General features: G+C 37.7%; 1 protein-coding gene across 1 annotated transcript in view; it reads right to left on the bottom strand.

Moving 5' to 3' along the window:
• LOC149300782 (DNA-binding protein SATB1-like) overlaps positions 1–24,559 on the bottom strand; it is a 48,275-nt gene that overhangs the window by 653 nt on the left and 23,063 nt on the right. Inside the window, exons 7-9 of the mRNA XM_089484799.1 lie at positions 24,222–24,434; positions 15,400–15,555; positions 778–981 (exon numbers count right to left, since the gene is read on the bottom strand). Of these exons, the coding sequence (XP_089340925.1) occupies positions 778–981; positions 15,400–15,555; positions 24,222–24,434 (573 nt within the window). The remainder of the gene's footprint in view (positions 1–777; positions 982–15,399; positions 15,556–24,221; positions 24,435–24,559) is intronic.

Here is a 24,559-nt window from a genome sequence, read left to right as displayed (position 1 = left end):
AAAAACTCAAATATGCATATTGCCGTAATAAGAGTATTTTTCCTAATTTTGTGACTCTCCCAACTGGCCCTTGTTGTCACTGCTACCTTTCACGTGGCTCTTGTGTGGACTAGTAAAGATTTCCCCTCTGCTGCAATTCATGCTCATTAACAGGGGTTGGCATTGCTGTATATGATCTGCATGATGCAGGGCTTCATTCAAATAAAAGCATGCATGTCAAGTAAAACTGTACTGTACATTTCAGCGACATCTTATGCATTTATTAGAATTTGCTGTAGCATTGGTTCTTTTTGTTGAGTGGCAATTTTGTATCCATACGTGTAATGCTGCCATTTATTCTTGGTTGCACTACTGTAGTTGCAGCAAGTTTTGAAGCCGAATATTTTAGAAGGTGTAGTTGCCTACAATATTTACATTGTAAGGTGCACATTTTCAGTTTTCATGTACCAAAGACAACGTAAGGTCTAATTTTTTTTCCAAGAGACCCATACTAGAATTTTGGCTAACAATATATATATATATATATATATATATATATATATATATATATATATATATATATATATATAAATCCATTAGGAAGAGCTTATAGCTACATAAAATAATAATAACTAATAATAACTGAAATGACTGTTTATGAAATAATGATACTGTCTATTTATACAACTTCCAGTTAAACATTTCAGCTAGCTAATAGGCAAGTCAGCTAAAATCTGCCCCCCAATCATTACCCACTATAAGACATAATAAAATTAGTTATTAACTAAATTTGCTGACCTGCATCTGTTCTGCAGAGACATGGATCACATGAGATGGCCTTTCACTGTGTTGATGAACTGCATTGCTCTCTTGCTCGTAAATGACATCCCTTTCCGTCTGGGGAAGACTGAGGAACCTTCGTATCATCGAAAGGTTCTCCCAAAGAGTCCTGTTTTCTGGAGAAGGGTCTTCTTTCCATCGTAACAGTTCACAAAGCCAACCCTTTAAGAAAAAAAAAACCACAACTGTGAATAATATATTTTCTCATTGATGGATAGAAAATACAATATAACAACAACATAAATAAAAATGTAATCAGCTTATCATCACTTTAGTGGGGAAGATACCAAGAAATAAAAATGTAGCACAAGCAAGTAATTCATTTTTGAGAACATATAGTTGGTGCCTGTCCTTTACTATATCTTTCACATATGAGAAATGTCATTGTGACCTAGTCAATAATCAACCAACTGTGTCACATCTGCAGCTGGGGCCTGTACTTCCAAACCACCAGCTCTCCAACATATAGCATGCGGAACAATTTGTTATTGAGTTGTCTTTAGTCAAAGGTGGTGACATAGAAGACAGTGTAGCCTCACGTGAGTGAGTGTCACCTCCTCTTGGACCAATACAGCTATATCTATTATGTTTGTGTATTTTATATTCCATACCTATGGAATATAAACACATATTTCTCCACTTATATAAACATTCACTAAAAGTAGTATTACGTGCCTTATTTCAAAATAACAGTTAAAACTTAATTGTTCTATATGTAATGGAAATCTTCATATTTATTATAAATATAAACGTGCTATTAATGTAAATGGATACATTCAATACAGCAAACTTTTATCCTGATCAAATATACACATACATACTTTTTTTTTTTACTAAAGTTGTAAGTTTATATGCTATAAAAGTATATCATAAATGCTGCTGCCCACCAGGGAGCCCTATCATCCAATTGGTTGATCTGCTCAGTGGCCGCCGTTCCCCGGACCTGCGTATTGTACCTGAATATTTATAAATATATGATCTCTTTAGGTTAAATGGAAATGATGCATTACAATAGCGAAATACAGCACAAAAGCAATCTCTAGCAACATCTCAAAGAAAAGGATATAAATATATTATTATATAAAGCTCAAGTCTACGTGCGTATCAAATAGGAACCCTAATCACAAAGTGTATGGAACGGGTCCATTATTCTGGCTACATGAAATAAAAAGGCAAATTCCAACAACAACAAAAAAAATTAACGACGGAACAGACATAAATAAATTCTTTGAATTTCAGGAAGTTGCTAATTTTCTTACTGACAAAGTTTAATTTGACACCTTCTGTTCTAAGCACCCTGTGTTTCTGTTCGAAATTCTGCCTCTAGCTGATACCAATAACCTTGCTCACCGCTTTCTCTCATCGTGGAGCTGAACTGAAAATGCCATGCAGATGAATGCTGGGCCGTGTTCAAACCGGCTACATACAACACAAATCCTGTAAAGTTATGTATTGTAAAGTGAAATTTATTGAGAAATAAAGGTCTTAAATCCATCTGCCGCACAAGAAATATTGTTACGCACCGCATTGTAACCAAGCACCATCTGCAAACGTCTCGCAACAGTAAGCAAGAAAATGCTAAAAATGATTTCCTTTCTACTTTATTGAAAATAGATAAGGTCTTCACAGCATTTCCCCAAGGATGATTGCTATTTTTATACTAAAAAAAAATATAATAATATTAATTAATAATGATAATAATTAATAGTACAATTATTTATGATCAATGACAATAAAAATTTAAAAATACAATAATGGGTGCTGTGCAAATATTTTGAATGGTGAAGCAATAGAGAAGGTGGGGCTGATGGTTTGCACAAGACCATAATTAAGGTTTTATCACTCCTAACGTCCATCTAATTCCCTATACTTCTATAAACTTCTTGTTTTGGATCCCTCACAAATTATAGGGATTTGCGAACAAGGGTGGAGTACGGATATACCTAACTCTTTAATATTAATTATAAAGAGCGTATATAATTTTAAAGAGTTACTCAAAACCTTTAAATGTTCCCTTTGCATCCGGTAGATAGCAATGACCTTTGTTCGATCTCTCCTGTGACATCATGATGTGCCGAGATTTAACTTCCAATAAATCACCTAGAATTCTAACCCCTAATCTGCACAATCCATCTAAATAATGATTATTATTATTTATTGTTTTATATAACGCCATCATATCCCATGGCACTGTACAAGATTTGTATATACATGCTTTATTCAGAGATTACTGAATTAGGTTGAAAGCACTTAATAAATTTATGTGGGATATATATATATATATATATATATACGTAATATATATATTAATTCTTCCTATATACTATAATTACATATATATACTGGTGATTAGAATGCATTATTGTCTTTAAAACTGGCAACATATGAGATACAGATAAATTATATAGAATTGTTCGTCAGTCCCGGGCTACTGACTACACATTTTCCGAAAGGAACGCAACTGTATGTAGAACATTTCTGTCCAGTGGCAGTATGTGTTGACCTGAACATAAACTGGGCTCTATTCATTGCAGAGATAATTTAAAGGAAAAGTTCTAGATATTCCTATGCATTATAAAGGGGGCACGGTGAGCTTATCCTGCAAGAAGAACCGAGCTGGCCCTGTGTAATGCATAGTTAAGTAAGCGAAGGGAGTTGAAACAAATTTCCGCATTACCTATTCATAACACAGACCAAGCTAGGACCTTCCTGCGGGAGAAGCTCACCGGTGTTTGCCTTTGATAACATAGTATTATCAGGGAGCTGAAAACGTTCAGGTAATCTGCAATGTCTATGTTGACTGAATAGTGATTTTAATATGTTTTAAAATAAATAATAGAAAGAAATAAATAGCTTTTAGCAGTTTTCGTGTACGAGAAGTATACAAACCACAAAAGGTCACAGATGGTACCAATGGTTATGTAAGCAAGATAAGGAAGTCAACATTAACAGTAAACAGGAAAACTCAATTTGCGCTGCTTATTCTAATACTTCTAATGTGACACAGTCCCTGTCAAACGCAACAACCCAGATGGATCAGCTGATCGTGGAAACACACTGACAACAACAAATTCTAAGCAACCGACACTTGCACCTTTTTCTTTTCATTGTGCCGAAGACTGCCAGATGTCACATCGGTCTTCGTGATAGTTAGCCTGTTACGTATTTATTTAGAATTATTAGACTATCGTGCGGGATAGTCGTCTGCTTTTGTTTTGAACGCATTCCAAACTGTGTTAGATCATGGCGGACAACGCCTTCGCTCTCAAACCCGCGTTTCATAAATATCATCACAAGAACATGCGGTTAAACTAGTTATTAACCTATTTGGCCTTTAACTATGGTAGTGAAATGTAAAATATTTTTAGACATACTAATAAATAAAAGTTGTCCATCTTTTTTTGACTGCTATATTATTTACACACGTGTTGTGTTTGCTTCTCTTAATGTAACCTTGAAAGCTTAAGATAGATAATGATTGATCAATGGAGGCAGAGTAGATAAGAATAGCAAATACTACAATGTACACAACGTGACCTGAAAACATGACGTTTTATTTCTCAAGAGAAAGTGGATTTACAAGCACATTTCACTGCACTCTTTGGGCGAACACAATTATTTAAATTTTTTTATTTCTTATTACATTACTATAATAATAATTTATTAATCTCATCTATCCCTTTATTTATCCTATTTAATCCTATCAGCTAAGGTGTTATTGAATACTTATAAATCAAAACTAGCAGATTTTCAAAACGAATGTGCAGCATTACGCATCTATCTATACATACACAATATATATATATATTCCATACACAATAATAATAAAATGCATTTATGTTGGCAAGAAAACATTTGAGAGCATTTTAAATTATTTACTAGGTTAAAAGGGAGAAATGGCATTTTAAATACATCAGATTTGATAATCTCTGCCATTTTTTTTGGTGGTAAAGTGGTATTGATCTTCTCAAATGCTGAAAATTAACTATTTCCAGAAGGTCATTATTTGATTAAAGACATTAGAGTTGAGGGCAAAATGGTGTACTTTATCTTCCTTACCATTCCAATCACAGTGTAATTTAATATGAAATATGCCTTAATGATAATGAGAAAAAACTGGCTGATGCTGAAAACGATATTCCTTATCTACACATGCTAAACTTGGAATCCTTGAAGAGACGCAGTAATGGATCGTCACAGTGGTCTTTTACTATTCATTTATAGTCCGAATAAAAGCTGCATTTGAACTTTGTGGGCCCTGCAGTAATTACACACGCCAAAACATAATATATTAGAAACTCAAAAACATACAACTTGACAGCAGGTAAGAACCATTTGACCCATCTAGACTCAGACCTTAATCAGTCCTTGGACTCGTCTTAGATTCTGGATAGCCATATGGCTATCCCTCACTCTATTAGCCGATAGCCTCTTTGACCACCCTCTCAATTAACTAAGAGCGTGTAGACAAATGTAATTGAATTTGGTATCGTATAGAAGCTATGGGAGTTGTGTATTAAAAGCAACTCTGGCATAATGTTTGAAAAGTGGTTGGAAGTCCATAGGAATGGTGATTACTTTTTATAAATCTCAAAAACACTCCAAAAAAAGTGTTATCTAGTTTTCTGGTACCATTTTATATTTTTGCTTAGATAGAGGATGCATCCACAGACATCAAAGATACCAGGTAAATCTTATTTAATATGAATAGAAAAACGAGGACAAAATTAAGTTTATCGGACGCTCCAGCCATCGTATACACTTTAACGCCATTCGGCATTACTTCGCGCAAGAGTTCCAGGAGGTCTGACGAGATCCCCTGAGTGGGAAGCACTCCCATTTGTTCCATTATTTTGCTAAAGAATACATATTAAAGAATTCTATCCGCTAAAACGGAGAGCTGGTAGGAGAGTTTGCGAGAGCGTTTGGTTTTAGCTCTCTCACTTATTATTTATTATTACATTGGTGGATTTCTCCAACAAGAAGGGCTAAGCTGTCCTGGTATATTGCGTAATGCTCGCTGATTTAACTATACACTACCCAGTGCCAGCCAAGCGCGTCTTACAGCACTAGTTCACTGGGGCTGGGCCTTTGCACAACAACCACTACAAACTCTCGACAACTTCTGCTTTACTTAATAGACCCAATTAAACTTACAAAGTAGTTTAATGTGCATTCGATATTGGAGGGGCTGCATGGGACATTGCTATGAATGTGGCTTTTTATTTTTTTTATATTTATTTATATTACCTGTTATTAAATGTATACAATGTACAGTATATGTGCGTCTATGAAGCATGGTTGTCGTCATCCACGTACGCCATATACAATGTACCACGTAATGTACCAAACAACCGTCTATGCTACAGGTTTGTTAATTTTGGAAACAGAAAAATATTTTTAATTCACACTTATTGTCCAAATTGGCGTCTTGACATTCACATTGTTTTTAAGGATGCACTGGGAAAAAGCGTGCAAAAAAAGTGCAATGTATGGGGACTGCTTTGTGGAAAGCACATAAAAAAAAATTAAAAACGTCTGCCTCGTCACATGTGGTTTTCATTTGGAAAAAAAAAATAATAATAAAAAAAAAAATGAACAAGCTGTTTGTGGTTAAACTGTCTCCTCGGCTGTTATCAACCTAGCACCGCATTTAAGATTTACAGGATACACCAGCCTCTGTGCCACATTAGATGCAAAAGGGAGGGGAAGGAGGAACAAGAGGAGGAGAGAGTTTATCCTGAGGAATAATATTTCCAATGCAGCCGCTCTCTCGCTACATCTGGTTGTGCCGGTAGCAGCAGTTAAATTGAAATATTTCTCAGCGTGTGTCAGAAACATGCAGAATGGTAATTATGACAGATCTGATTAAGCCTGAGTGCCACTACGTCCCTGGCCAGCTCCGGTTGTGCAGGTGTGACCTTGTGCGTGCCTGCGTGTGTAAATAAAATTAATTACAAGCGAGAGGGCGAAAGCTTCGGTGACATCACAAAGCCGTGGAACTCCCAAGGGGGAGACCTAATGGAATATTTTCCCTCAGTCTAATAATACAGTTCATATTGACTTGAGGTAATTAGTGGGATCATTAAAGCAGTTTTCCCGGCGTATTTGGCTGCCTGATCAGATTAGTGAAAATGTTCTTCAGAACAAGCCCTGTGTGGTCTGCCAGGAGGAGGAGGAGAAAATAAAAAGTAACAAAGCATATTTTGGAATGATAAGCAGCTCTGGGCTTTGGGACGTGCACAGAACTATAGCCCCCTCCCAAAATCCAATGTTCAGAAACCTGGTGGTCTTCACACGCTCACTCATAATGGAGATCAGGTGACTTTGACCTACATGTTTATTATCTAGACAAAAATCCATACTTAACATTATATTATATTAACATTTGGCCCCAGTGGAAACAAGGTGTTAACATATCCTGATCACAGAATCTTATGCAGTCTTTCCTTTCTTCTTCCTCCCAAACTCCAAGCAAAGGGCTTGGAAGTTGGAGTCACTACTTCGTTGTAAGATGGAGCAGAGTTAATGGTGGAGAGTAAATTAAATTAACCAATTAGTGGTGTGTCTCTATGAATTTCTTTCAACGCAGCCTGCGGCAAAAACGACGGAGCATTAGTTTTTAAATAAAGCAACGGCACGGAGCATGCGCCACTCTGGTGTGTTACTGGAATACGCCAAGCACTGTCACAGATGGCAGGCTTTGACAGTTCCCATCCGTAGTGTGGATACTCGACAGTTCAGCACAAGATCAGTGACATTCTGTCTCATTAGAGCCACGCTAATTATCACAGCTAGTTTCAGGGGAAACCATGTGTTGCAATGGTCAATTTGAAGGAGTCTGTGCATCAACAAACTGGTAATAAGGATCAGACACCTTATTATATGACAGCATGCAGCCTATGATCTGATTTACAGAATTAAGGCAACACGAAGGCTCGAGGAACTAAGTGAATATTGTACTACCTGCACCTTTCAATGTGCGATCGTATCCATAGAACCTATACGATCCGGTTAAACTAGCTATGAGCAGATTAGGTGAGGTAGAAATATACTAGTATCGGTATGAGGAAAAAGAATACATTTCCTGTATTTTGAACAAAAAATATTTTGAGAAGACCTTCCTTAAAGCGAAACTCTACTAAAATGTGTGACTAATTACAGCAATTTTTTTTTTTAAACAATTACGGATGACTCCGCAGTCTAAAAACAAAACTGCAAACAGTATGAATCCATAGATAAAACTTAACATTTAATAAAAAGCCATGAAACCAAGAAGCTGACTGCACGAGTAAATAAAATATTAATACACACACAAAACCTGCATCAAATGAGGATTAGACGAATCGCCTGAAGGGGCTTTCACATACAGACCAGCCCCAGAGACTTTGTACCACCTAGGCAAAGATTGCTTTACAATTTCATGTTTATGGATTCTGGCCATCTTTATGATGTCATCCAATGATGTCATCCATGTGTCTGAGATTCCATTTTGTTTGGCATTCTAGAGTATATTATCATAAAAGACAAAAACAAAAAACATTCTGGTGCAACTATTAGAAAGGGTCCAAAAGGTTTTTAGTTTAGCGTCATGACTCTGTAGGATCACTGCCTGGAAGCACCAACTGCATTGTTTGGTGGGATCTTCTAATGGGGGCTAAGACGTCAAGGAATTCTAAACTGGCACATTTCTAACAGTAAACAAACCAGAAATTTAATGAAATGTAATGTTTATTTGCTCTTATCAATTCATTTTATTTGAAATTTTAAAACGAATATCCAATTTTCTGTTACATTTCACTGTAAAAATGTTTTACAGCTTAGAAATAACTAGTTAAAAATATCACACAATCTCTGGGAAGGGTTTGTTGACAAAAATAGAAGATTAAGCCAAGCTCAAAGTGTGTTCAAGATCAAACCAGATTACCAGTGATGTGTGTGTGTATAAACACACTTATGCTAATAGAATATTTGTCCTCATGTTTGTCTCATCGAAACAAGTGAGCATACAAAACAGAGCAAAATCATTAATAAAGGGTCAACCCATTAAAAGAAATCTGAGAACAGGAGACGCAGCACCGATATCCATCTAAAATATATTTTTTTTACACATGAATAGGGACATCTAAAAGTCTGTGCAGGTTTTCAGCGGAAAAATCACAATTAGAAACATTTCAAATGCTCTGTAATTTCCAATCAAAATTACAGTAATTTCAGATACACCAGCCACGATTCATAATAGAAATTTATACAGCACTACAAGAGAAACAGTGGCCGGATGTATGGCGTGCTGAGCACTGAACCAATATAAAGCACCCAATATGAAGTTTAAATACAGCTTGATGGTTAGAACTCAAAACGATAATATAAATGGCAGCAGTTACCATTTTTGCTCTCATTTTTGGGTAGGGGTGAAAGTGTAGAAACTATTAAAGGAACCCTCCCCGTCCATCACATGCACTTTAATGTATATAATAGCCGTGTTCCTGAGTGGCATGTAGGAGCTGTGATTGGGTAACACATGACGTACCTACTGCCAGTTAGCTCCAGAGCCGTCTCTGCAAGTTTTCTGGAGCAGCCAATTGGTGGACCACAGAGGAGACGCTCTGTTGCAGCATCTTTCTATTTTTGTTTTATTTTTTGGGGGGGTACTTACAAAATACTTAAATATGCATTTTTTAGGAAACTGTCTTGGGTACTTGAGTGTGCCTTTAAATACAAACAATGTCCAACTATCTACATATACAAAGATGGGACGACGCAAGTGATAACACAGCTACAAGTCCTATCCAGAACAGGGGCACTCACTAAGATGACCGTATAGATTGGGCATTTAAAGAGTACTAGAAGGATCCAGACATAGATGCATGTTATTCAAAAATATCCCGTCTGTGAGCATATAGGGGGGAAAACAGAATTTAACCACATCATAGCCCTATTCCAGAAAATGTGAAACACACACACCTCGGAGATTTCTTAAATGGATATCAATCTGCTCATTACATATACACAACAAAAATGTATCACGGCAATTAATTTGGCTAAAAGATTGCCTTGCATACTCCAGTTTTCCTTCCCTTGGGTAAAATCAACTAATATCACGAGTAATCACCGTTTAATGTACTCTTTGTAAACTTTGTAAATTGTTCTTACAGCTTCCTTGAATTACACATTTAGTAGGTAAGAAAGCTTCAGTAAGGACTCCATGTTGTGTCCCTTTTTCTTCATCATGAAAGAAGCATGTTAACAAGTGTATCCATCCTCAGTACAGGATTCTTTGTACGCTGGCAGATCTACCAAAATATTACAGCAGAATAGGGCACAGATTAAACATTCTTGTGGGAAATAAAAAAGATAGGAGGAGAGGAATCCAGAATATTATTCCCCAAAGCAATTATTATTTAATTAATTTATTCTGGGGGGGGGGGGGGAAGTGTTTTTTTTTTCCCTTTTTTTGATCGGACCTGTTATGTTTAAAAAACAGCTACCAAAACCATTTGTCCAGATCTGATAAATTTCCTTTGAACCCTTTTGTCTTGGCAGCCCCAGGATGAGGTGTGAAAAAAGGAATCAGGCACATGGCAGAGCTCTGGAGAGGTAAATTGGTCACTGACTAATAACTGCTAATGTGCTTAAAAGTATTAGATGGTTACACAAATAAAGGCACAAGGCATAGCTCGTTTACAAGGTAATAGCCCATTTAATCGTATGTATCAGACTCACACAATCAGGATTACCCAACAGAAATGCAAAAGAATTAATATCCTTAAACAGAATTAGTGAAATATTTCAGTCTCCCTGATCTTCATATGTGAAATATGGCTCTACACACATGCCGTATGTATACAAAAACAATTATTGTGAAAGATTAAAAAGGCGGTCTTTCATCATAGCAACTAATGGAATCGGCTTCTCAAAAAAACCAAACAGAAATGGCTTCTTTCATACAGCTGACCCAGGCCACTGGCTAGTGCTGTGATTCCTAACCCAGACCTCAAGGCACACCAACTCCCTAAAGCAATGGAACGCGGCAGTTAGTAAATCCTGCCCTGTTAGCGTGCCTTGAGGACTGGCCTAGGGCACCTTGTAAGTGCATGTAGCAGGGTGCACACAGGAGTGATAGTTTGCCCATCACCGGCAAAACATTCTATTCCACGTAGCGAAATGTCTTGATTTACCAGTGGACCATCTGAAAACAGTCTAAGGGCCATGAAAATAATACTAGATACTAGAGAGGCTGGACTAAGAGTTAATTTCCATTGTGACAGTTATAAATGTTTTGTGATGTCACTTATAGATGGACACTCATTATTCACATTTGTAACACATACTAGTAGATAAGACTATGTTAGGTTCCTCTGATCCTCTAAATAATCATAGATGGAGTCATGGATGGGCTTAACATTTTTGACAGTTTTTGAAAGGAAAAAAAAGTCTAAAATGTTGATATGTCTTCTTGATTACAATGCTTCACAAAAAAAATGTTCCACGGTTTATTTCACAGCTGAAACTTTTCATGCGTAACCAACAGGTATCGCATGAACGGAAAAAGAGATTCTTTTAGTAAATCCATTTTATGCTCTATGCATACAGGCTACTTTGCATTTGTTTTTTTAACTTGCGCTCTGCAAGTATAAACTGAATTGGAAAACCACAGATGTGGCACGAATTGGCTTTTGTTTTAATATAATACCAACACATTCAAAAAATAAACCACCACAACCCGAAAGATCTATCTACCTAACATTTTTGTATTATTTACTTGAAAAGAGTTAATAAGAAACGGAAATCAACACAAAGGTTTGCTAAATAATTAGCAACTTAAATGCATATATATATATATATATATATATATATATATATATATATATATATATATATATATATATATATATATATATATATATATATATATATATATAAATCCCTATATGCCACCCTCTACCAGACAGTTGGTAGAGGGTGGTTTCCCCTTATTTATCTGCATTTTATCAATTAAATATTCCATCTATGGTATGACAATGATAAATAGTACAAAATATTTAACATTTGTTCCACAGTTTAAATGACTAGCTCTCTACCCTGCATGTACACATCTGTAGCATCACCAAAGTTACTCTTCTTGTAACCGATTCATTAAAATGTGCCTCCCTAACTTGGGTATGGTTAACTAAAGTCAAACTGTGCTACCGCATTGAGTGTGTGCAGATGGGACTCTACTTCCTTAATTCCTTGAGATTTATACATATTAGTATGGCTCTGGGTTTTAACATGCCCTAAATCCAGACTAGAATACAACCTGGAAATCCCACTCTTCAATATATCACCTAACAATACTTACCTTTTTTATAGTTGGTGTTAGTTGTTCTCAGATTGTGATCCATGGATCACCAGCTGTAACTTGCGCCTCTCACAATGATGCCTCTAGCGTGTCTTTAAGGAATCTACTGGCAAGACAGAAACTGGGTGTCTGATTGCCTAGATAAGAGATTTATTCACTCTTCAAAGTGAGCTCAACTCTGAGCATTTAGTCCACTTCTTGCAGAACTGTATTCCCCAACAGAGCTAAAGAGGTCTCAGCTAATCTTGGGGGACATCCATCTAGGGCTGCAACTAACGATTATTTTAATAATCGATTAGTTGGCCGATTATTTTTTCGATTAATCGGATAAAAAAAAACAATATGCAAATTTTTCGTTTATTTAAAATAATTTAATGAACTGGATGTTAAAAAAACAACTTAATTTACATTAACATTCTTATTTTGTTATGATGTAATAAAAAACAATATTTTCAAAGTACAAGAACCCAAACACAATATTTATGAAACAAAATAACCCCAAACATTCTGAAAAGAGGTGGACTATTACTGTTCAAGAAACTTTGCCCCAGCCCTGGCACTTTGCACCCAGCACTTTGCACCCAGCACTTTGCCCCAGCCCTGGCACTTTGCACCCAGCACTTTGCCCCAGCCCTGGCACTTTGCACCCAGCCCTGGCACTTTGCACCCAGCCCTGGCACTTTGCACCCAGCACTTTGCCCCACCCCTGGCACTTTGCACCCAGCACTTTGCACCCAGCCCTGGCACTTTGCACCCAGCACTTTGCACTGTGCCCCTGCACCCAGTCTCCAACTCTGCCCTGCACCCAGCCCTGCCCCCACATTCTGCCCTGCCCCCACACTCACACCCTGCACCCACTCTGCCCTGCACCCACACTCACACCCTGCCCTGCATCCCCACCCCCACTCTGCCCTGCACCCAGTCTCCCACTCTGCCCTGCACCCACACTCACACCCTGCATCCCCACCCCCACTCTGCCCTGCACCCAGTCTCCTGCCCTGCCCCCACACCCTGCCCTGCATCCCCACCCCCACTCTGCCCTGCACTCAGTCTCCTACCCTGGCCTGCCCCCCCACCCCCACTCTGCCCTGCATCCCCGGAAACCCCACCCCCACGAATCGCTCTGTGCGAACCGAGCCACTCGCACAGAGCGAACCGCTCCATTCGCACAGAGCGAACCGTTCCATTCGCACAGAGCGATTCGCTTTGTGCGAGTGGCTCTGTGCGATTCGCTCTGTGCGAGTGGCTCCATTCGCACAGAGCGGTTCGCTCTGTGCGAATGGAGCCACTCGCACAGACATGAAGAATACTTACCTCCGGAACGCGTCACATCCGTAACTAAAAGAAGGCGGAGACTGCAGAGCGTGTAGCAGAAGCGGGGAACGCTCGCGGAGGTAAGTAAAAGGAGCCGAGTGCTCCAACAACGAATCGATCACTCGATTAATCGATAACGTTATCGATTATTATCGATTTTATCGATTCGTTGTTTCAGCCCTACATCCATCACAACACAGTTGGTTGAAAGTCCATGTCACCGTGAAGTATTTTTGGGCAGCTTTCAAGGAGCTGCTCAATAAACCTGTCAACACGCTGGGTAAAGCTGAATTTCAGTGACATTTTAGAAGTTGCTAAACTAACAAGCATCATTTTGAGTAGACACTTTTTCTTTAACTAAGAATAGTGCTTGTGTAGTCCTTTTACTGTCATTGTCCCCAATACTTTTTGCGCTATTTTTTTGATCCTTCTCATATGATTGACTTGTCAGTCAACTACTTGCGAATGGATACACCAAGTACCAGCAGCTAACCAACCAATTATACACGGGCAGCGTGTTAGCCCTGTTACTAAGGCCCAATATGAACGCCAAACTACTTAATGTCTCCTCAGTCAGGTTTCTCTGGAATGCAAGACAAATTAAGATTTAATACCTGGCTCTGGGGTAACCGAAAACCAAGTGGAATCAGGTTCTTTATCAGGACAGTCATGCTGAAACAGGGACCCATGAAAAGTCTGCCTAATCTGTGTATGTATGTGTATATGCCTTTCCAATAGTGTAAATACTTTATCCATCCTCCTGCATAAGATTAGATTTCCTACTCCACACAGGGACAACTTTAATTTAGCTTTTAAGTGTCCTGAGCCAAAGAGCTCTCAACCGAGTACAATTCTCCGAAGCTCAGATATCTTGAGCAGGTATTTTGGGTTTAATTGAAGGACGAGTTTGACCACCGCCTGATATTTACTGTAAATTAGTAAATGACCTACTCCCAGGTCATTGTTAAATTGATACAATAGAGGGCATGAGTTAATTTCTTAACAGGAAAGAATGGTATTGATGGTTCATTCATAGAAGCAAACGAAGTGTGTGTGAAGCAACAGCATTTTGGAATCACAATGACAAGATAACAAAAATGACCCAAAAAAACTGCAACTCTTATCTTGCAGAATATTTTATTCTCTTCAGGAAAACACACTTGACAGTACAGTGAAAGATAAATATTCAATCCAAAACCATTTCTCTCTGACTATCCTATCCAGCTACTGAAACAAATTCAAAAACGTGACACCATGTCTTTGCTCAGATCCAATTCATAAATTACAAAAGTCACTGAAAACATTGACAATGAAAATAAGTTAAAATAATAAAAATAAATAAAAAGTCTAAATTGTACAGGAAGTCTACTCACTGGTAAGTGCAATTTCAATTCCTGACCAAAGCATTAGTATAAAGGGTTTGGTAAACAGATTTGTCTTTTCTGACGTATTATCACAATGACCCTTCGAAACAAACAGAATAGCACACGTGTACATACTAATTCCATTTCTTTCTCAATTAGCACTGCCCTCATTCACGAAGCACCTATGCTACATTTGGGACCTGGAAAAAAGTTTAAATGTATGTTTCACAAATCACCTAACTGTGGAAGACTTCAGTCACACAAAGCACGTTCTACATTTGGAGCAACCTTCACAACAACCAGTGGTCCTTTCCTGCTAAATGCCCCATGTTTTAAAAAATGCCCCAATGCCTTTGCACATTTTTACACGGTGCTGACCCTTTCTAGGGAGCACTAATCAGCGTCATCCTAAAGCAGTCTGCAACAAAAACAAAGAAAACCTTCCAACGTTTAAAGGGGTTGGACTCTAAATCTGATGAGGACACAAACATACACACACGGGTCAGCAGCCACCTAAATACATGGCAGTCAGATTCTTTTCCCACTCCGCATATTATGTACCTGGCTTTTGGAAGCTGCAACCTTTGCAAATAGCGCCTGGGATACTTTCGCTCGTTTCATTTCCTGTTGGATCTCGTCGTAAATGGAAGCATTAATATTCATGCTGCAGGTCTCCAGGTTTCCGTTTCTCTCCGTTGCAATGGTAGCGGTCTTGACCTGGAACATATATTCATACAACACACTTCATCAGAAAATATGTTCTGTGTATTATGACAAAGCAAACAACTATTATTAATAATAATAATAGTAATAATAATACGCAAAGCCTCGTGACATGACTGTGCATGTGTAAATTACATACATAGACACATTCACATGCGTACATTCACTATTACATACATCTGTTTTATTTTCTTGCTACCGCCCTTAACAGACGACAGGCATATTATTATACATTATCCACAGTTCATGTCACATTTGCAGGGTTCTAAATATTTAGCATTTTCTTAAAAGGTTATTTCAACACGCTTGCCATTGTCAGGTGACAACTAAAAATTACAAACTCGTAAAACACATTTTGTGGAAAGAAGCCAAATATTTTCACAGAGCCGTGGCAATCAGCAAATGGAAGGTTTCTGTGATTAATAAGAATTTAACCATAAGTTTTAACAAAGACTAGCTTATCTGGAATAGCATGCAACACAGCCCTCGTGATTTATGTCAGTGATAACAGAACACGGACATCTTGAATTTTCTTTTTTTTTCTTTTTTTTTTTAAACTACATTTTCCTACCTGTATAACTTAACCTTAGCCTTCACATAAAACATTATATATAGATACCATAAATACTGCTTTGCGATACCTTGCCCAGTACTTAATGCTCTTGTATAATCTTTATCACTGGGTGTAGTTTCTCATAAAGTTATTTACAGCTAGGCAGAGACCTGACTTTCATAGAAACATAGAATTGACGTCAGATAAGAATCGTTCGGCCCATCTAGCCTGAACCGTTCTCCTGATATAAAGACTCAGACCTTAATCCGTCCTGGGTCTCATCTTAGATTCGGGACAGTCATATGCTTATTCCAGATGTTCAAATTCCCTTCGTCCCTTTTTTTCTCAATTTCATCAACTGCCATTTTTGGAACCAAAACCCCATCATTCTCTCCTTCACCAATGTCCCTCTTTGCTAGGAGCTCTGAATGATTACAGTACGTGACTATCACAGCGTTCTACAGCCCTAAAAGTCATAATAATGTTTATATAAACCGAGGCATTTTTACAAATTATATGACATGAATAAAAGACATTATTCTTCTTCTCAAGGCCTCGATTACGTAACTTGGCATTTAATAGCTCATGAAGTCAGATAAAAGGTTTCATAAACTTCTGTCTGTAGCTACACACGTAACTCCACCACCTAAAATAAAACTGCCCCTTTCAGGTCATTTGATATATCGGGATATATACAGCTAAAATATATTTAAAATATATATTGGGGAGAGGAAAAAAAGAGGTATATATTATGGAGAGAAAGAAAACAAACAAAAAAATAGATTTAACCATTATTACATGATGTAAGATTTAAGATGAAAATTGATTACTTAGCACCCCCCTAAAAAATGTATTTGAGATTTTCCCAAAGTTCTATAAGGCAGTACGATAAGGAGTCAGAGCGTTTGTCTAATAGATTGAAATGCGGCACACATGACTTTTTTTTTCTTTTCAAAACCAACTTTTTTTGTAAAAGATAACATGTACCATATCAAATCACTCTAAACTGGATTGTAATTTTGAAAGCAGCCAAAAATGTTTCAAGCTAAACTCCCCAATAGCGTTTAAAGGATCCTCATTATTATTTGTTAATTCGGTGTATGGAACATGCAAAGCAACGCACTAATAATAACTTCTTCATAGACCCACATTATCAGAGTCTTTGCAGACGCGGATAGCTATCCCTGGACCGACATAAAAGAAATCCCATTTATAAAAAATTCAAACTGGATCTTTTGTAGTGTTTCCTTTTTGTAACTTGGAACAAAAAGATATGACAAACACAGATATCAAAAAAACAGGAAAACAGACATTAGCTGTCTCTCTACGTTTTTCACGTAACGAAGAATGCCTTTATAAGTTAAACATTTTCAATGTAATCGGTAATCGTCCCATACCAGACACCTGTCACACTTATCAGCTCACAAGATCAAAAAGGGTCAAGGTGTTTCTCAGAAGACCTCAATGCTACTGCAAAAATAACCTCCCAATAATTCACCTGTGAGCTAGTTACGGCTGCGTTTCAAGAATAAAACCTGATTACATTTGGCTATACACCAACTTGCTCCATACTTTTTGCACCAACCCTTATTCACTCGTTCATTCTCATCTGTCTGCTGTTATATTTATCAAAGCTAGAACATTTTTATTTTTTAATTAACACAGATGCCATGAGGATGCTTGAATGCAAAAAAAATATTTAATAATAATAATAATAATAAAAAAATGCAATAAATTAGAGATTGGCCATTGATAGCTTTCTTCCATGAGATATATAAACAGTGTTTACTTAATGGGTGGATCAGCATATCATGTGTCGCAAAAGAAGAAATCAAGGGCTAGGGCAATCATGTTCCTTTACTTTATTGCATCATAAAACTGCTACGATATGGGTTAATAGCTTATATATAACTATGGGGCATTTTCAAGGTAAATAATTCTGTCTGCCTATAAGTTTTTACATATAAAATATTACTCCTGTCTGTAGCTACACACGTAACTCCACCACCTAAAATAAAACTGCCCCTTTCAGGTCATTTGATATATCGGGATATATACAGCTAAAATATATTTAAAATATATATTGGGGAGAGGAAAAAAAGAGGTATATATTATGGAGAGAAAGAAAACAAACAAAAAAATAGATTTAACCATTATTACATGATGTAAGATTTAAGATGAAAATTGATTACTTAGCACCCCCCTAAAAAATGTATTTGAGATTTTCCCAAAGTTCTATAAGGCAGTACGATAAGGAGTCAGAGCGTTTGTCTAATAGATTGAAATGCGGCACACATGACTTTTTTTTTCTTTTCAAAACCAACTTTTTTTGTAAAAGATAACATGTACCATATCAAATCACTCTAAACTGGATTGTAATTTTGAAAGCAGCCAAAAATGTTTCAAGCTAAACTCCCCAATAGCGTTTAAAGGATCCTCATTATTATTTGTTAATTCGGTGTATGGAACATGCAAAGCAACGCACTAATAATAACTTCTTCATAGACCCACATTATCAGAGTCTTTGCAGACGCGGATAGCTATCCCTGGACCGACATAAAAGAAATCCCATTTATAAAAAATTCAAACTGGATCTTTTGTAGTGTTTCCTTTTTGTAACTTGGAACAAAAAGATATGACAAACACAGATATCAAAAAAACAGGAAAACAGACATTAGCTGTCTCTCTACGTTTTTCACGTAACGAAGAATGCCTTTATAAGTTAAACATTTTCAATGTAATCGGTAATCGTCCCATACCAGACACCTGTCACACTTATCAGCTCACAAGATCAAAAAGGGTCAAGGTGTTTCTCAGAAGACCTCAATGCTACTGCAAAAATAACCTCCCAATAATTCACCTGTGAGCTAGTTACGGCTGCGTTTCAAGAATAAAACCTGATTACATTTGGCTATACACCAACTTGCTCCATACTTTTTGCACCAACCCTTATTCACTCGTTCATTCTCATCTGTCTGCTGTTATATTTATCAAAGCTAGAACATTTTTATTTTTTAATTAACACAGATGCCATGAGGATGCTTGAATGCAAAAAAAATATTTAATAATAATAATAATAATAAAAAAATGCAATAAATTAGAGATTGGCCATTGATAGCTTTCTTCCATGAGATATATAAACAGTGTTTACTTAATGGGTGGATCAGCATATCATGTGTCGCAAAAGAAGAAATCAAGGGCTAGGGCAATCATGTTCCTTTACTTTATTGCATCATAAAACTGCTACGATATGGGTTAATAGCTTATATATAACTATGGGGCATTTTCAAGGTAAATAATTCTGTCTGCCTATAAGTTTTTACATATAAAATATTACTCGTCAGTCTGAAACACTATTAAAAAAATAAAATATAAAGCTCGTAAAAAAAAGTTCTCTATTTGTAGAGGGGGTGTTCTAAACACTGAAACCTTTCTGCAAATTATACCTTCAGATGAGAGGATTGAATTGTCTAGTTAAGAAGAACTGAGTTGGTTTAAGAATAACCATGGGATTCTACATTTTCTTCTTATAGGTATTCAATAACATGTTTTTAGCTGCTGCGAGGCGGACATATCTCAGCAAGTAGACACAGAGTTTAACTCTCTTGATGAGACCTTCCTCAGGTCAGCGGGGAAACTTGAAGATGGTGAGTTGATCAAAGAATGATCAATACATGTGCAAATTTACCATGTGCGAAAAGTAGGGAGCAGTGAATAGCCTGCGTTGGTGTGATAATTCCCTGTATTTATAATGATAGCGAGCTAGAATGAAAGAAAAATGCTTATGTATATGAATGTATGTGATTTTACCCATCCTATTTTTGTAATTGTTCATTTGTTTCACTTGACTTTGTTCCTGGTGATCTATTGATGCTTGCGGCCCAGGCAATTACTTGGAATGCTCATTAAGGGCATCTGCTAGGACCATACATGCCTGCCATAAAAAGGTTAATCTTCTCATTCTAAGCAAACCTCCCTTCTCTTCACATTGTAACACTGAACACAGTGCTGTGCTCCAGTAATATCATTAGACATCTCAAATCATATTAGTAAACGTCTGAGCCAGTGAGACCTGCAGAATCACTGCACTACAATTCAGCGAAGCCTTAGGCAATGCTAATTATTAAATCACTACAGTTCAATGGAGAGATCACTTTTTTTATGATTCAGAGCCCTTCTTTCTCCCCTTATCTCGAAAACGAATCTTCATTGGACTTCAGGCTAAACTCCATTAATAGTAGACTAGACCATTAGCACACTATGTTCCCTTTCAATAAGGATATTTGCTCCCTTTCTTGCAATACATTAGTGTACAAAAGTAGCTGCTTCCTCCTGTCCGCCATCTCCAACCTGCGTTATTTATTAGCCCTGGAAGACATTTGGTAATCATTAGATGAAAACTCTACTGCACGTCAAGAAGAGAAGCTTTTCTCTCTAATGAACACATTTATTTTAGACTGCGCAATGAATTTAGATACGAGCCTACTTGGCACAAGCAATATTTTCCAGGTACACACACGTAAAACAATAAAGGGAAAAGCACGTACCCATCATACACGTACTAAACCACGTCCACAGCAGAGGTCAGCAGACGAAAGGTTAGGAACGCCTTTAATTCCACGTGATACACAATCTACTAACACATTGACACACAGCGGCGTATGTCTGATACCACAACAAGTGATTACAGATGTGTCGTCAACATTAATCTTGGTCAAGCCACAGTGCACACAAGCAAAACAAACATTAGGTATATGACAGTCAGGCTCATGGGTGACCAGCCTATAGCTCTACAGCTGTTGCTGAACTTTACAGCCAGGCACTGGATCATGGGAGTTGTAGATTACTGACAGCTGGAGAGACACATGTCGCTAGTCTTCCACAATGCGGTATGTTTTGGAACGGGGAGACTCCAACCACAAAACAACAGGCCTGGGACATCTCTGGTGAACGGCAACATCAAGAATTGAGCATGAATTCCATAATAAAATGTAAATGAGCCTCAGAACAGTCTCTATCGGAGATCAACTAAGTAAGCCAGCTGCAGGCCAGATTTTAAGATGTGAACTAATCTGATATTATCTTAAGTGCTACATTTTTCTTCCGAGAACTGGCAAAACGAGGAAACAGAGTCCTCAATCCTACTTATGGAGTCGCGATTTAAGGAACAATGAACAATTTCTTCTGTAAGCAATCCAAGGAGCCATGGTGAAATAATAGTTAAAGCGCGCCAACTAGATCCAAAACTAAATTACAGCAAAGCCTGTTCAGAGTGTGTTCACACAGAGGTAATACAATGTGCCTTTGGGAAGGAACCTAAGCAGCGGCTGGGTGGAGGGTATCTGTGTGGGAGACACCGTGCTCTTGTATGGCTTGTTCCTGGAGCTCCGTCTCGGTGTGCGGAGAGGTGCCCCAGAGATCAACCCAGGGCAGGGTAAGGCATGTCTGTACACTGCTGCGGCAACACAGCTCGAGCTCTTGCATCATGAAGTCATACTCTGATTTTATATGCATGGCTGCTCGACCCTGCAGTGCGAGACGAGTTTAACCATTTACCAGTCAGCTCCACCTTGCTGTATAGCTGTGATGTAGGTATCCCCCACAGTTACGAAATAAATCCAATGTACTTAAGCCTGTAACTATGTGCATACATTCAAGTAATAACCCAGTGACAATAATACATGCAAGGCATTGCTATGACAGGGTGCGTGGACTCGTTACGGTTACCCAATTTGATACTGTGTGTTGTGGCTTGTAGATAACTAAACAGGTATTACCACGCTGTCCTGTATTAACCCCGTCTCTATTTTCGGGATTTACGTCACTATATAACGCACGTGTACACAGCCTTCTAAGCATTGAGCGCGTAAGCAGATACCCTGCACCTAGACGTCGTTCCTTAATACCAATTTTTTTTTTTTTATTTCAGTAAATTTTAATTCGTATGAATATCTACACAAAGTATAAGCATCCATAGATGATAAATTACAAAGACTATCTCTGCTTGTTACACTATTCTGTACTCTGCTCAGATTCCGCTCCTTTCTCGGTATAAACAAGCAGAACGCCAGCTGATATTTCATAGACATCATGCTATACATGTTGCATGACATAAAATATATTTTTCCCGTATTCTTTAAAGTAAAGAGGAGACATCAAGTATCACACGTTGATCTGATTGACTATGGAGTTTGTGACTCCCTTAACCAGTTGCTATAGCTGGTTCAATGCAAATGCAAACCAAAAGTACGCCATGCGAATAACAGGTGCAGAGCCAGCGCAGCTGTGATACATAACGGCACACAACAAATAGGTCTTCACATACAACCTGCTCAAAATATAAGAGCAATTATTTTTGGTACAAGTTTATTACACACAGCTAGCGGGAACTAATGTGGTGTGATGTGCACATATTTAGACATAAAGCCACGCCATAAAGTTACAGTTTCTAAGCCACGTTTTCCTGAAAATATGCTGTAAGGGTAAAGTTATGCAGAATTAACCCCTTAAGGACAATGGGCGGTCCCTAAACCCATTGAAAACAATGTATTTTGTCATTAAGGGGTTAAAGATAGTTTCCTTAGTTATCTTGTGTCAGAACGGTGACACAACCATGCATAACTAATTCTGTATAATGTATAGTCATGAAAATCAATGCATATTTTGGGTTAAAAAGGAGAGGAAGAAGCTATTGAGAATAGTAAGTTACAATTGTTTCTATTGTTGTCCAACCGACCTTGCTTGCTAAATTGAGTTTTTGAATTAATGTTAGTGCAGTCAAGGGGTTAAGTGAAGCCTCTGTAGGTGCTTCTTATATACAACGTATGTATACGATATTATGTATAACTTGGTGGTGGCAGCAACAATGACTTTGGCGTTGAGGTGGGTTAGGCTTGGTTCCTCTTAGACCTGGGGGAGAACTCCTGGTCAATAACAACCTGGTTAGTGTTAACCCTTACACTCCCACAGGCCTGTCACCACCTGGCCTTGCCGTGGCAGTTGCCCACGCTTAAAGTAAAGTAGCTTTTCGTTATGTAGGATTTCTTTTGAATATAACACGTGCACGAAAACAACTAAAAATGACCCAACCCTTGAAACACAATAGAGCCAATATTTAGAATTCTTTTATGTTTATGGTGTTTTTCGTTCAGCGGATAATGTTGCCAGTCGGCATGTTTTTCTATCAATGCTGTATTATACTTGGGTGTGTACATAAGCACACAAGACCAGAACAATAAGGAAAGTCTGCCTTATATTCCAAAATGCTGAATATACATGCTGTTCAATACAGTGTGCGACTCAAATTCATTGTGATAATGCAAATAAAGCAGATTTTACAACTAATGGAATGGCCTCCCAACTGAAATAACAATGCTCTAACAATGCTATACACATGCCAAGCTTTCTTTCTCGAAAGTTTATTTACAAAGGGGCACGTTTTTTGAACAGTTGAGGATTCAGCTCACAGACTTCCATCACGAATGCTCAGTAATGACTTAGGTTCTCCTGCGAGAAAACTCATGCTGGGCCCTGAACAGTAAAATCTAGGAGATTTCTTGACAACCTAACCACAGTGATTAAACTTTGCATCACACAGGCCAAGTTACAGAACAAATTCACCAAGATTAGCCTTTCATAATGCATATCAAAAGTTGACACTTGTCCCACTTGCTGACTTTCAGTTTTAATGAATAAGCAAGAGAAACTTAATGTAAAGAAAAGACAAAAGCTAGACAGAGAGAATGATAGAAACAGACAAACTATAATACACAGAGTTGTCGGTCAGTTTGCCAACGAACATTCTTAACTGAAAACCATCGCAAACAAAAGTAAGAAACTTATCAGGGCGAGGGGGAATAACTGCAGTGCAATGTACGTGCTAAAGATTTGACAAAAATACATGGATATTAAGCCCTATAGTAGTTGGAAAATAAAATTCTGATCACCCATTTGTGAAATATCAACAACGTTACAACCATACGGGATACATATTTGGAATTTTTTAACTAATTCATTTTCTGCTTCTGAAACAAGATTTACATCACAATCCTAAGTTTATAAAGATGGTGAAGAAATGCATTTGTCGAGTTGGGTAAAGGGTCGTTACCTGTGGAGGACGACTTGGTGGTGTGCTTATCAATGGGGCTGGACCAATGGTGGACGCTGCATTGAGGCTCCGTTCCCTTTCATCCTGATAGATCCGGTCTCTTTCAGCCTCAGGCAACTGTAGGAAATTCTGCATCGCTCGAAGATTTACCAATAAAGACTGGGATGCAGTCTTAGGATCTTCTTCTTTACGCAGTATTTCTGATAGCAAGCCCTACATGAAAACCACAGAGCCAAACATTTATTTTCTCACTTTCTAACAAATGAAAAAGCCTTTAATCATTACATTTCCTGCAAAAAATAAGCTATAAGAAAACACAAAAATACACGATTAAATAA

Source organism: Sceloporus occidentalis, unplaced genomic scaffold (assembly GCF_023333645.1).
Source record: "Sceloporus occidentalis isolate IW3139 unplaced genomic scaffold, rSceOcc1.0.p SCAF_23, whole genome shotgun sequence".
NCBI lineage: Eukaryota > Metazoa > Chordata > Lepidosauria > Squamata > Phrynosomatidae > Sceloporus > Sceloporus occidentalis.
Note: the sequence above shows the minus strand (reverse complement) of the source record. Positions and strands in the feature narration are given on the sequence as shown.